Here is a 13,042-nt window from a genome sequence, read left to right as displayed (position 1 = left end):
TCTGGAACTGTGCGACCGCAGCGGTCGCAGGTTCGAATCCTGCCTCGGGCATGGATGTGTGTGATGTCCTTATGTTAGTTAGGTTTAAGTGGTTCTAAGTTCTAGGGGACTGATGACCTCAGCAGTTAAGTCCCATAGTGCTCAGTGCCATTTGAACCATTTTGAACCTCAGCAGTTTGGTCCCTTAGGAATTCACACATATTTGAACATTTTGACCGTAAATTAGGTGAGTGGAAACATATGTTTTCAAAGTAAGTCAAGGATATTAACACAGATTTTAAAGAAAAGCTTTATTTGTAATCAATGAAAATGTAAAACAAATAATCGCCACTTTTAGAGATTTGTTGATAGGCAGATGAAATTGGCATGACATTACGATACATCAATTAAGTTAAACTGCTGGTACGCTTCACCAGTGGTGTCCGTGACCGAGGGCGGCACCATGCGCACCCAAAAGACCGTGCGCTGCGGGCAGGGCGGGCGCTGCGACGGCGACGAGGGATGCGGCGTGGGCGGCGGCCAAGGGGGCGGCGTGGGCGGCGACCAAGGGGGTGGCGTGGGCGGCGACCAAGGGGGCGGAGTGGGCGGCGACCAAGGGGGCGGAGTGGGCGGCGACCAAGGGGGTGGAATGGGCGGCAGCGGCGGCGTGGGCGGCGGCCGCGGCGTGCGCTGCGGCGCCGTTGAGGTGGGCGTCGCGGGCCTGCGTCTGGGCGACGGCGGTCAGGTGGGCGGCTCTGGTGGCAGCCACCTCGTGGGTGTCCTGCACGTAGCCGCCGGGTCCGACGGCGATATGCGCCGGGCCGTAGGCGGCCAGGCCCGGGTGGACGCCGTGGACACCGTGGGCGGCGACGACGGCGTGGGGCGCGGCCACTACTGCGTGGGCGGCAGGGACTACACCGTGCGCAGCGCCCAGGTAGCCGGGTCTAGCCACGGCCACAGCGACGACGGCGACGAGGAGTACCTGCGAACAGTTGGTAGTTGCTACATGCTACAAGATCAATAGGTAGGATGCATGCTCACTGTCCACATCTGTCTGCGCTTAGCAGTTGAAAATACTGTCGATTCACTGGAGGTTAACCTTACTGAGCTGTTATGGACGTGAGAAGTGGCATGAAAGCGATAGTTAATTTTAGAACTTTGTGGTCAATCCTTCCATAGCACAGTAGAGACACTCATTAGTCTAGTAGGGTATTTAGAGACAAACAGTTTTCGTTCATTGGCAGAACCCTCAATGTTCTAGTAGAATATCTGGAATAAAAGGTTTGAAGGTATGCATATTACTGAACCATTCAAAAGTGCAACGTATTTAATTAGTCATTTCGGATAAGCCAGCAGAGGAGACCCTCAAAATTGATGTGATATATCTCGGTCTGCATTGAACGAAAAATATCGAACGTTGCCCGTTTAGAAATACATCACGATTAATCCACAGAATTTTAGCACCTGTAGTACCTACAGTAAGCTGCTCGTATGTTCACTGAGGATAACCATGGGCACTTAATCTGCACACCTCTCTTTTCTAATCCGAAGATCAAGTAAGACGCTTAGAAACTAATGACATTTAGCTCCTAGTGGGCACCGATTGACACCAGTATGGAAATAAAGAATTTGTGCCTCACCAAGAATCGGACCCGGGTCTCCTACTCACCAGGCAGATGTGCTAACCACTACGTAACCTTAGCACAGTCACCACTAAGTCACGACGACACGATGCTCATCGCAACTGTGCGGACTACCCAAGAACGCCTCCCGTAGTGCCCCTGCCCATCATCCTCATTACTCGTGAAATTTCGATGATACCCCTAACCGCATCGTTGGGTGGCTTGCGGAGTATAAATGTAGACGTACAGTTCGAATGTAGTGTCCATCCGCACTGAAGAGATCATTGGCCTACGTGTCCTTAATATATACGTCGTGTTTGTTCCTTCTGACATATCCGAAAGAACAGGCACCACACATAGAAGATAAAATACGTTACTACAAGGATAAGAGCGCTTTGTAAAGTGTATCAGGTGTTCATTGAAAGCATCACAATCCTTCGTTGGTTGCGTTACTTTAGACCTGCCTACTACTTTCTTCTTTGCAACAACGACTGTGAACAAAACATAGTGTCGTAAATTAGTGATCATACTTGTTCGCTTGAGCAAACTTATGCGAGACATTCCTTATGGACACTAGTTCTGAGAAGGCAAATGTGTTGTAACCTCGTACGATGAATAGTGGTTGCATGTACGGATTACTTTTCATTTATATTCAGTGGCAGAGTTCTATGCGGTGTGTCGAAATGCTGCCGAGAGAGATCGATGTTAATCATATTCATTTGCACTTTAATTCGTATGTGGTTCTATAAATAGTATAGTTACTGAAAATTTTTTAAGTTTTTAAAACTCACTGGGTATACTCACAGTGGGATAAGCTGAGCTATAGAAAGTAACAGTCGTCCTATGGATTCATACCAATGTCAGGCTCTGTAGTCCACTGAGTCCGAAAGTCTGCGTTCGCGAGGCGCACATATGTCTATGAAGTAACTGTGGTTTAGTCTATTTAGTTACGACGCAATGGGGAAATACCAGTGTGAATTTGGCACCCGGTGGAAACTGTAGGAATATGTGTAGCGAAATCACACGATGCCTGACCGCTACTCACCAGCAGGACCTTCATGGCGGGGCTGTTGTTGGAGCTGCTATGAACTGTACCGTGACACTGGCGGCCACGTCCTTATATACCGCGCGCTGGGCTCGTGAAAGTACCAGGCGGACTCGGTTCCTGGCCTTCCCTGCCCAGGGGGACTGTCCTCTGGCCGTGTCGTTTCGTTCGGCCTTCCCTCATCTCGGCCTCTGCAGATCCCTTTGTTAGTTCAAGTAGCCGAAATACGCATACTTGTCCACGTATCAGTTTATCTCAGTTAAGGCTACGGTATCAAGTGGACAATAATGATCTTACGCACACGAAAGGAATGAAGAGAACAGAAAAATCAGCACAAGCGCTAAGCATTTGCTGATTTAGAGAAAGATTTGGCCAACGTAATGATGTGAAGTTGGAAGTACAATCAGTTTTTGTTGTGGTCTTCAGTCCACAGACTGGTTTGATGCAGCTCTCCATCCTACTCTATACTGTGCAAGCTTCTTCATTTCCCAGTACCTACTGCAACCTACATCCCTCTGAATCTGTTTAGTGTATTGATCTACTGGTCTCCCTATACGATTTTTACCCTCCACGCTGTCCTCCAATACTAAATTACCCTTGATGCCTCAGAATTTTCCCTACCAACCGATCCCTTCTTCTAGTCAAGTTGTGCCACAAATTTCTCTTCTCTCCAATTCAATCAATACCTCTTCATTAGTTATGTGATCTACCCATCTAATATTCAGTATTCTTCTGTAGCACTACATTTCGAAAGCTTCTATTCTCTTTTTGTCTAAACTGTTTATCGTCCACGTTTCACTTCCGTACATGGCTACATTCCATTCAAATACTTTCAGAAATGACTTCCTGACACTTAAATCTATACTCTATTCTTCAGAAAGGCTTTCCTTGGCATTGCCAGTTTACATTTGATATCCTCTCTACTTCGACCATCATCAGTTATTTTGCTCCCCAAATAGCAAAACTCCTTTACTACTTTAAGTGTCTCATTTCCTAATCTAATTCCCTCAGCACCACCCGACTTAATTCGACTACATTCCATTATCATCGTTTTGCTTTTGTTGATGTTCATCTTATATCCTCCTTTCAAAACACTGTCTATTCCGTTCGACTGCTCTTCGAAGTCCTTTGCTGTCTTTGACAGAATATCATTGTCATCGGCGAACCTCAAAGTTTTCATTTCTTTTCCATGGATTTTAATACCTACTCCGAATTTTTCTTTTGTTTTCTTTACTGCTTGCTCAATATACAGATTGAATAACAGTGGGCAGAGGCTACAACCCTGTCTCACTCCGTTGCCAACCACTGCTTCCCTTTCATGCCCCTCGACTCATATAACTGCCATATGGTTTCTGTACAAATTGTAAATAGCCTTTCGCTCCCTGTATTTTACCCCTGCCATCTTCAGAATTTGGAAGAGAGTATTCCAGCTTTTTCTAAGTCTGCAAATGCTAGAAATGTAGTTTTGCCTTTCCTTAATCTATCTTCTAAGATAAGTCATTGGGTTAGTAGTGCCTCACGTGTTCCAACATTTCTACTGAATCCAAACTGATCTTCCCCGAGGTCGGCTTCTACTAGTTTTTCCATTCGTCTGTAAATAATTCGTGTTAGTATTTTGCAGCCATGGCTTATTAAACTGATAGTTCGGTAATTTTCACATCTGTCAACACCTGCTTTCTTTGGGATTGGAATTATTATATTCGTCTTGAAGTCTGAGGGTATTTCGCTTGTCTCATACATCTTGCTCACCAGGTGGTAGAGTTTTGCTAGGCCTGGCTCTCCCAAGGCTGTCAGTAGTTCTAATGGGATGTTGTCTACTCCCGGGGCCTTATTTCGCCTTAGGTCTTTCAGAGCTCTCTCAAACTCTTCACGCATTATCATATTTCCTATTTCATGTTCATCTACATTCTCTTCCATTTCTATAATATTGTTCTCAAGAACATCGCCCTTGTATAGACCATATACTCCTTCCACCTTTCTGCTTTACCTTCTTTGCTTAGAACTGGGTTTCCATCTGAGCTCTTGATATTCATACAAGTGATTCTCTTATCTCCAAAGGTCTCTTTAATTTTCCTGTAGGCAGTACCTATCTTACCCCTAGTGAGATAAGCCTCTACACCCTTACATTTGTCCTCTAGCCATCCCTGTTTAGCCATTTTGCACTTCCTGTCGATCTCATTTTTGAGACGTTTGTATTCCTTTTTGCCTGCTTCATTTACTGTATTTTTATATTTTCTCCTTTCATCAATTAAATTCAATATTTCTTCTGTTACCCAAGGATTTCTACTAGCCCTCGTCTTTTTACCTACTTGATCCTCTGCTGCCTTCACTACTTCATCCCTTAGAGCTACCCATTCGTCTTCTACTATATTTCTTTCCCCCAATCCTGTCAATTGTTCCCTTATGCTCTCTCTGAAACTCTCTACAACCGGTGGCTCTTTCAGTTTTACCAGGTCCTATCTACTCAAATTCCCATCTTTTTGCAGTTTCTTCAGTGTTAATCTACAGTTCATAACCAATAGATTGTGGTCAGAGTCCACATCTGCCCCTGGAAATGTCTTAAAATTTAAAACCTAGTTCCTGAATCTCTGTCTTACCATAATATAATTTGTCTGATACCTTCTAGTATCTCCAGCCTTCATCCATGTGTACAACCTTCTTTCATGATTCTTGAACCAAGTGTTAGCTATGATTAAGTTATGCTCTGTGCAAAATTCAATCAGGCGGCTTCCTCTTTCATTTCTTCCCCTCAATCCATATTCACCTACTACCTTTCCTTCTCTCCATTTTCCATCTATCGAATTCCAGTCAACCATGACTATTAAATTTTCGCCTCGCTTCACTATGTAATTTTTTAATTTCTTTTATCTCATCGTACATTTCATCAGTCTCTTCAACAGATAGATTCTTAAACAATTTGCTTGATCAAAACAAGGAGACTTTTGTGCTGATACAAACGAAAGACGAGTTTGCAGCTTATTGTGAGATACGTTGAAGTAGTACCAAACTAGGAGAGGGCAAGTTTGGTGGGAGGGCGGCGGGGGGAGGGGGGGGGGGAGGAAGAACACACGTGGATCTGAGATAAGCTGTGATAGTTTCGCGTAAATGGCAAAAGAGTTTGAAGATTTCGTGTCAAATAACTCTGGGTTTACCTGTTATTAGTCAATACCCTTCACATTCCGTGGTTTTCTTCAAAGTGATATTGAACTGATACTTCTTTGGAGCGGATCAGTCGGAATATTCGGTAGGCGATTTTCGTTTTTTTATGGAGGTGTGGGTTACATATGCCCTCATCTGCCCCTCCGTGGGAATCTCTTGGAAACAAATTATCAGTATCTGATGACAGGGTTCATAGACAATATGGGCTTCCTTGCCGAACGTGAACATCACCAGGAAGAACTATTCAGTGAAGTGCAAATACCACAGAATTTGTCAGAACAATAAAGTCATGTAAACCGCAAGAAACGTTGATAGTTACTACTGAATGTCAGAACTTAGTAGAAGAAGATGTGAGCGACTCTGCTGTTCTTGATACAACGTTACATTACAGAAGTGAAACAATGTACAAAAGAGATTCGTACATATAATTTATACTTTCCGTCAATAAGCACTTCCAGGCATGAACGTTAGAAACAGGTTATTGAAACACTGCAATGTTTACAGCAGGTGTACAGTGATGTGTAACAGTGAACATGAACTGTATGGAAATCGTAGAAAAGAAGGAACATTTGAAACGCAGCGCTACGAAAGAATAACAAAAACTGAATGAATAAAGAAAATACGGCATGGAGACGCAGTGGAACCAACAGAGATATTTGTCAGTGGATGGGGCAGTCGAAGCAAAACGTTTACAAGGCTAGATAGTATACTAAGCAAAACAGATTAACAGAGTCCCTGCGCAAGCATACCCTGAGTGTTCACACTTAACGAGAGCGGTGTAATTTTTCTTCAGCCGGTAGACGAGTTGCGAGATTCGTGCATGACAAACACCAATCTGGACATTGTTGTTTCACTGAACGACGATTTCGGTTTCGAGAATGAGGCGCGAGATCACGTTGGAGGAGACTAGTCTGTAAAATTACGTGACAGACTACTGTCGACATTAATGTGAGAGATTCAAATTAAGTCTCGTGGATTTCGCCCTTATTAACTTTTGGTTGTAATTGTGTATTCCCGATAATATCAAGTGTACCAAAACTTGTAGTAATATAGCTTATCACGATAAGATTAAGTTTTATTGGATTCAAATGAGATTATCACCGAGATTGTCGCCTATAATGGTCAAAGCTTAGGGCATTTATTATGCCATTTTGCCACCGCGAGTGATTCATTCAGCATACTGAGCTCAAGCTACTTATTTTGATAGGTAGTAAACTCGTATCTCTGGTAATATACCCAGACGGTTAGCAAAATTGTTATACGAAAATTTAATGTGCGTTTCTTTCAACTGACAGGAATAATTAACTGTTTTTCAAACAAAAGCGAAGTAAAATTAAATTAAATTTTGGAACACGTTTCATTTCAAGTTTTCCTCTCTTTGAAATGAACTCATTCTGTGGTACTATTAGCTGGGAGACTCCGTCCGGGATAGTATGGCCGCCTACTCAAAGTCTTTTCATGTGAATTCTCTCATTAAAAAATTGATAACAAGAAATCGAAGCATGATCATATTTGTTAAGATATTTGCGAGTCGTTGGGACCTATACGTGAGAGCCTCGCAATTAGTCAGTGAGAATGAAGCTCAGATTTCGACGAACTGTTGTAGTTAATAGTGATACTTTGCTTGGAGTTGGTACATTGAAACGGAAAACCAATACAGGGTGTTACAAAAAGGTACGGCCAAACTTTCAGGAAACATTCCTCACACACAAAGAAAGAAAATATGTTATGTGGACATGTGTCCGGAAACGCTTACTTTCCATGTTAGAGCTCATTTTATTACTTCTCTTCAATTCACATTAATCATGGAATGGAAGCACACAGCAACAGAACGTACCAGCGTGACTTCAAACAGTTTGTTACAGGAAATGTTCAAAATCTCCTCCGTTAGCGAGGATACATGTATCCACCCTCCGTCGCATGGAATCCCTGATGCGCTGATGCAGCCCTGGAGAATGGCATATTGTATCACAACCGTCCACAATACGAACACAAAGAGTCTCTACATTTGGTACCGGGGTTGCGTAGACAAGAGCTTTCAAATGCCCCCACAAATGAAAGTCAAGAGGGTTGGGGTCATGAGAGCGTGGAGGCCATGGAATTGATCCGCCTCTACCTATCCATCGGCCACCGAACCTGTTGTTGAGAAGTGTACAAACACTTCGACTGAAATGTGCAGGAGTTCCATCGCGCATGAACCACATGTTGTGTCGTACTTGTAAAGGCACATGTTCTAGCAGCACAGGTAGAGTATCCCGTATGAAATCATTATGACGTGCTCCATTGAGCGTAGGTGGAAGCGTAGGTGACGAAACTAAAATGAGCTCTAACATGGAAATTAAGCGTTTCCGGACACATGTCCACATAACATCTTTTCTTTATTTGTGTGAGGAATGTTTCCTGAAAGTTTGGCCGTACCTTTTTGTAACACCCTGTATAATACATGAACAGATACGGATACCACCTGATTATCTAAATCCTCATAACTGGGAAATACTTACCTCTTATCAGCGTACTTCGTAAGACAATCAAAGGAGATCAAGTAATTCATGACGGCCTCTAAATACTCGTAGGACAGGACGTCGGATGTTAGCAGTATAATAACCACGAATAAAATAGTAAATGGTCTGCGAATGTTTACTTCAAAGTTGGAGTTTTTCATCCAACACCAGTAAATGACGGCAATAAAGATTGCCGATAGATACATCCCATGCTTCTATAAATCACCCGAGTATTTGGACATATAGTGAAAGAAAAACATACTAATTTTTCTCGTAGAGTGTGTTGTGATGTATTATCTGAGAATTGGATAGAGTAATGCTAATTTACATTTACAAAAAAGAGAATGGATAATTAGTAAAGGTACCTACGGGCCAAATACTATAGCAATAATATAAAATATTTTTACCCAAGTTCCCAGTAACCTTTGTAGAAGAATACGAGAAGACGACGGAAAGGTACTGTTTTGAAAATAAGTTTAACAATAACTTCATTGAATATATTGACAAATTTGTGTACATAAGTATACCATAACAAGATTTGGATCTGTAACGCGCAAACCAGCAAGAAACTAAATATTCTGCAATTCTCAGTAGAAACAAGCAAGCTGTGAAAACGAAAAAAAAAAAAAAACAGAAAATATAAGAAATGGAATAAAGAGAGCATTTGGGAAGCTACAGGAGGTAGGCATAGGAAATTCTTTGCTAGTTTCCTCGCACGAAGAAACGGTCGATTCAGAGACGTAATGAATAATGGGAAAACGACAAAAGGAAAGAAGCAGGAGACCTTCTAGGCGTGCAACTATAGGTTATAATATGTAAGGCTATGTTACTTATGCAACAACGTTTAACGAAAGTAAAAGCCGTTGCACCAGTCACCAAATTACGCAGCATTTAACATTTTAAGTTATTGTCTACTTAAACATGGTGTTTGATGTACTTAGTTTCACACACTGATATTACCATGTTTTGCTTAGTTCCGCCATCATCATGCGTATTCATACCTGTTCGTCATTCGATATGTGCCAGCAGTGATGCGTCCTTCTCATTGTCAATTGTGCACATTTCTTTTCTGTCTTCACTAGATTGATTCCATGCAAGTACACAAGACCGTTGTTTTCGTATGTCATTATTATACCTCTGATACTCTCAACACTAGCTACCCTCTTGTGTTTTAATTCCTTTTATTTTAAAGTAACGAATCATGTTAGATGTTAGAACCAAACTGCTTGTCCAGCGTTAGTGATATTGCAATGGGTTCTCAAAAACGTGGAGTAAATAACCATACAGGCTGAGTTAAAAAGGACTTTACAACTTTGGAATTATATAGAAATTTATTGAGATAACTTACAGAATCGTTAGATGTGTCTAACTGTAGCAAAAAACTATCAGTTTGATACATGTAGTGCATCAGTACCCAATTCCGCCACCACGAGCGCCAGCGTAGTGCACAGTTAAAATGGCTACTTTCACTGGTGAGGAGGGTGCACTGTTAGAGTGTATCTTGATATGCTTGAAAACTTTTTACTTCCACATTTCGATGAAGATGACAGTGTGGGACGGTTTACTACCAGCAGTATGATGAACCACCTCATTTCCTCACTGAACTTCGAGGTTCACTCGATAACCTCTTCCCAGGTCGATGGATTGGCTGTGAAGAGCCAACGGCGGCGCCAATTCGATCTCCGTACCTAATACTACTGGATTTCTTTCCTGGGGTTTCATTAAAGACCAGGTGTATGTTCCTCCCCTACAAAACAAATTAGCCGACCTGAAAAATTGAATCTACGCTGCCATGGCAAAAGTTACGCCCGATTTTCAGTAAGGAACGTCGAAAGAAGTTGATTATCGGCGTTTTGTTTGCTGCGTCACAAATGAATGTCACACTGAACGACAATGACACTTGACTTTCTTATGTGCAACTTGAGGCTGTTTTCTAGAAAATGACACATCACCGGTTCAGTAAGTTACCTCAATAAACTTCTATATCATTCCTAACTTGCAAAACCCTTTTTTGACTCACGTTGTACTTAATGCTCTCTTTCATTGATTCACATCTGTACAAATGCAGATCTGCTCCCTACACTATGACTGTTATACACCACATGCTATTTCTTGACAAGCTTCCTGTTATTAGGCGACAGCAGGAGATTTATGGGAATACAGGCAAAGGCATAGGCTCAAATGGCTCTGAGCACTATGGGACTTAGCATCTGAGGTCATCAGTCCCCTAGAATTTAGGACTACTTAAACCTAACCAACCTAAGGACATCACACACATCCATGCCCGAGGCAGGATTCGAACCTGCGACCGTAGCGGTCGCGCGGTTCCAGACTGAAGCGCCTGGAACCGCTCGGCCACACCGGCCGACAAAGACATAGGATTCCACGTGTTTCCACTTCATCTTCATGGTCGCCCCCACCATTGCCCTCTTCCTCCAGGACACAAAAGACACAGACTGTAGGATTTCCCGCACCATTCCCCCTTGTGAATTCTGGCTCTTCCCCTACTTACTCCCCCCAACCCTCTACCCAAGATGCCCACATGTGGTGAGGGCAGCACATTGGGGTTCTTCCCTGCAATCCCCATCACATCCACCCAGCTTGTGTATAATATTTTAATGCCTAACGGGAATGGTCAGAGATACATAAAGCTGTGTATGCTGCAAAAAAGAAATGTTTTGAGGTTAGCGACATATTTGTTGAGACATATACTCGACAAAAAGCAATGTCCTACATTTTACAAATAATACATGTAACTAAATTAATATTAATTATTGTATGTAAACTCCATTCTTCTTCCTTGCATCGTGAACTCAATGATTACACCATCGTAGAAGTTATGGCTGCTTCTTAGATCATGAAGAACAGCCATTGCTGCGGACAGAAGAACCCAAACCAGAAGACCCGGTTGACTGTGTGTACACCTCTGGTGCGATTTAAGTCTTCTCAGTGCTGAGAAAGATCTTTTTACTGATGCATTTGTGCATAGGACAGTAACAAATAAGTAAACCTAACTTACACACTTCAGGCAGTGCTGTATCTAATTGTCTGTTCTTCGGTGAACTCACAAGTTTATATGGGTGTTAATTATTAAAGTCTTCATATAAATACAATACGATTAGTTCATTTTTCAATCGAATGAAATCAGACACATATTTATGGGTATGTTTCAGTTTTTCAAATTCAGGTTTGAAACATTTGGTCTGTGTGTTTCAAGCAGTTTTGGGTCTGGCAAAAATATGAATTCAAGGAGATGCAGTCACTCAAACCTTTCTTCAATTTGCACAAAAATATTGACAATAATATGGCAGTAGAGAGGACGTTCTTTATATGGAATACTCTATATTGCAACGTAACTGTTTAGCAAGAGGTTCGTCTTCAGCACCAGCCTGTGGTGCCTGCTTCTCACTTCAGGTGAAGTCATTCTGGTTTCTGAGGTTCAGTATTTCCCTTTTGCTAACAGCATACTTTTGTGAACAATACAGAACAGCTAGGTGTTTGGACTAAAGGATATTGGAAAGTATATTTGTGAAGAAAAAACTCTGCTGAATGTCAGAAATAAAAAAGTTGTTTCAGGGCTAGTCCAAAATTCCATCTATCGTTGATGTGCAATTACTACTTCACAGACCCAGTCTGAACGTTCACACAGTAATTTTTGAAAGAATGTCCGCCTGCTTAGCTGTGTGGTAAATTGCTTGCCTTCCATACAGTGGGCCCGGGTTCGATTCTCGGCCGAGTTGGAGATTTTCTCCACTCGGGAACTGGGTGTTGTGTTGTCGTCATCAACATTTCCTCCTCATCATCGGTCGCAAATCACCCAAGGTGGCACCAAATCAAATATTACTTGCACTTGGAGGCCGAATCCGAATGGGACATCCAAGCCAACAATGTCATACGCCCATTTCATTTCTTTTTTATGTTGAAAGAATTCAAAAATGAGCTTAGGTTTTCTTTTGGAGTGTGACCCAAATGGGATGAATAATTCCATCGGGATGGGACGTGGCTTGGTATTCTTTTCACTGTGAAATCGTTTTGTGTATGTGTTATTATTGACGATTTGCGGAAATATGAAACCAAACCTGTTGACGTCTGAAAAATACTATGCGTTCTTTTACACAAGAAACGGAATGACATAGAATGAAATTTTAGCTGTGGCTAAGACACTGATCAAATATTACCTCTGAATGTAGTTATTGAACTTTAGCTCTTAGTCCACCCGAATGGCCTGCCGTCACAGCTGCACTGTAAAATGTTTGTTTTGTCACCTTAGGACTTAGATCAAATTCTTTAAGAATCTTGACCGCTTGCTGAAGGAAACCATTCGCTGCTCTGTGCGCACTCACATCAGTAAATGGTACGAACCTTTCAAGAAACTTCCCAGTTTCAGAATTGATGTACCTTAGAGCGGTTGAGCGTTGAGGAGAATTCATTATATCTGATGTTTCGTCTAGTAACAAAGCAACAGTTGTTCACTATGTTATTTCTTCTTTAATTTTTTTACAAGTACCTCACTGAAAGCAAGTATTAGTTTTGTTTGAAGTTCCTCGAAACACTGAGCATGTCTCAGGATGATTACATAATGTTGTATCATACCAGGATACTACGTCAGTAAGATCCAAGTAAACGCCCTTATTGAGAGGATATCCCTTATTCTCTCCGCGAAACTGAAGCTCGTGAAGAGCAAGGACACACACAACGCCAATTAATTTCTCTGTTTTTTTTTCTAACAGATCGAG

General features: G+C 42.1%; 1 protein-coding gene across 3 annotated transcripts in view; it reads right to left on the bottom strand.

Moving 5' to 3' along the window:
• Window positions 1–275: 275 nt before the first annotated feature.
• LOC126253590 (cuticle protein 63-like) overlaps window positions 276–13,042 on the bottom strand; it is a 64,446-nt gene continuing 51,679 nt past the window's right edge. Inside the window, exons 1-2 of one of the 3 annotated variants that reach the window (XM_049955023.1) lie at window positions 2,647–2,681; window positions 276–961 (exon numbers count right to left, since the gene is read on the bottom strand). In XM_049955023.1, coding sequence (XP_049810980.1) covers window positions 410–961; window positions 2,647–2,661 — 567 coding nt within the window. In that variant the 5' untranslated portion in view covers window positions 2,662–2,681 and the 3' untranslated portion in view covers window positions 276–409. Of the gene's footprint in view, window positions 962–2,646; window positions 2,682–13,042 lie in introns of those variants that run through there. The other 2 variants (XM_049955025.1, XM_049955024.1) reach the window with 2 other exon arrangements.

Source organism: Schistocerca nitens, chromosome 4 (assembly GCF_023898315.1).
Source record: "Schistocerca nitens isolate TAMUIC-IGC-003100 chromosome 4, iqSchNite1.1, whole genome shotgun sequence".
NCBI lineage: Eukaryota > Metazoa > Arthropoda > Insecta > Orthoptera > Acrididae > Schistocerca > Schistocerca nitens.
This window is presented reverse-complemented; position numbering and strand designations above follow the sequence as displayed.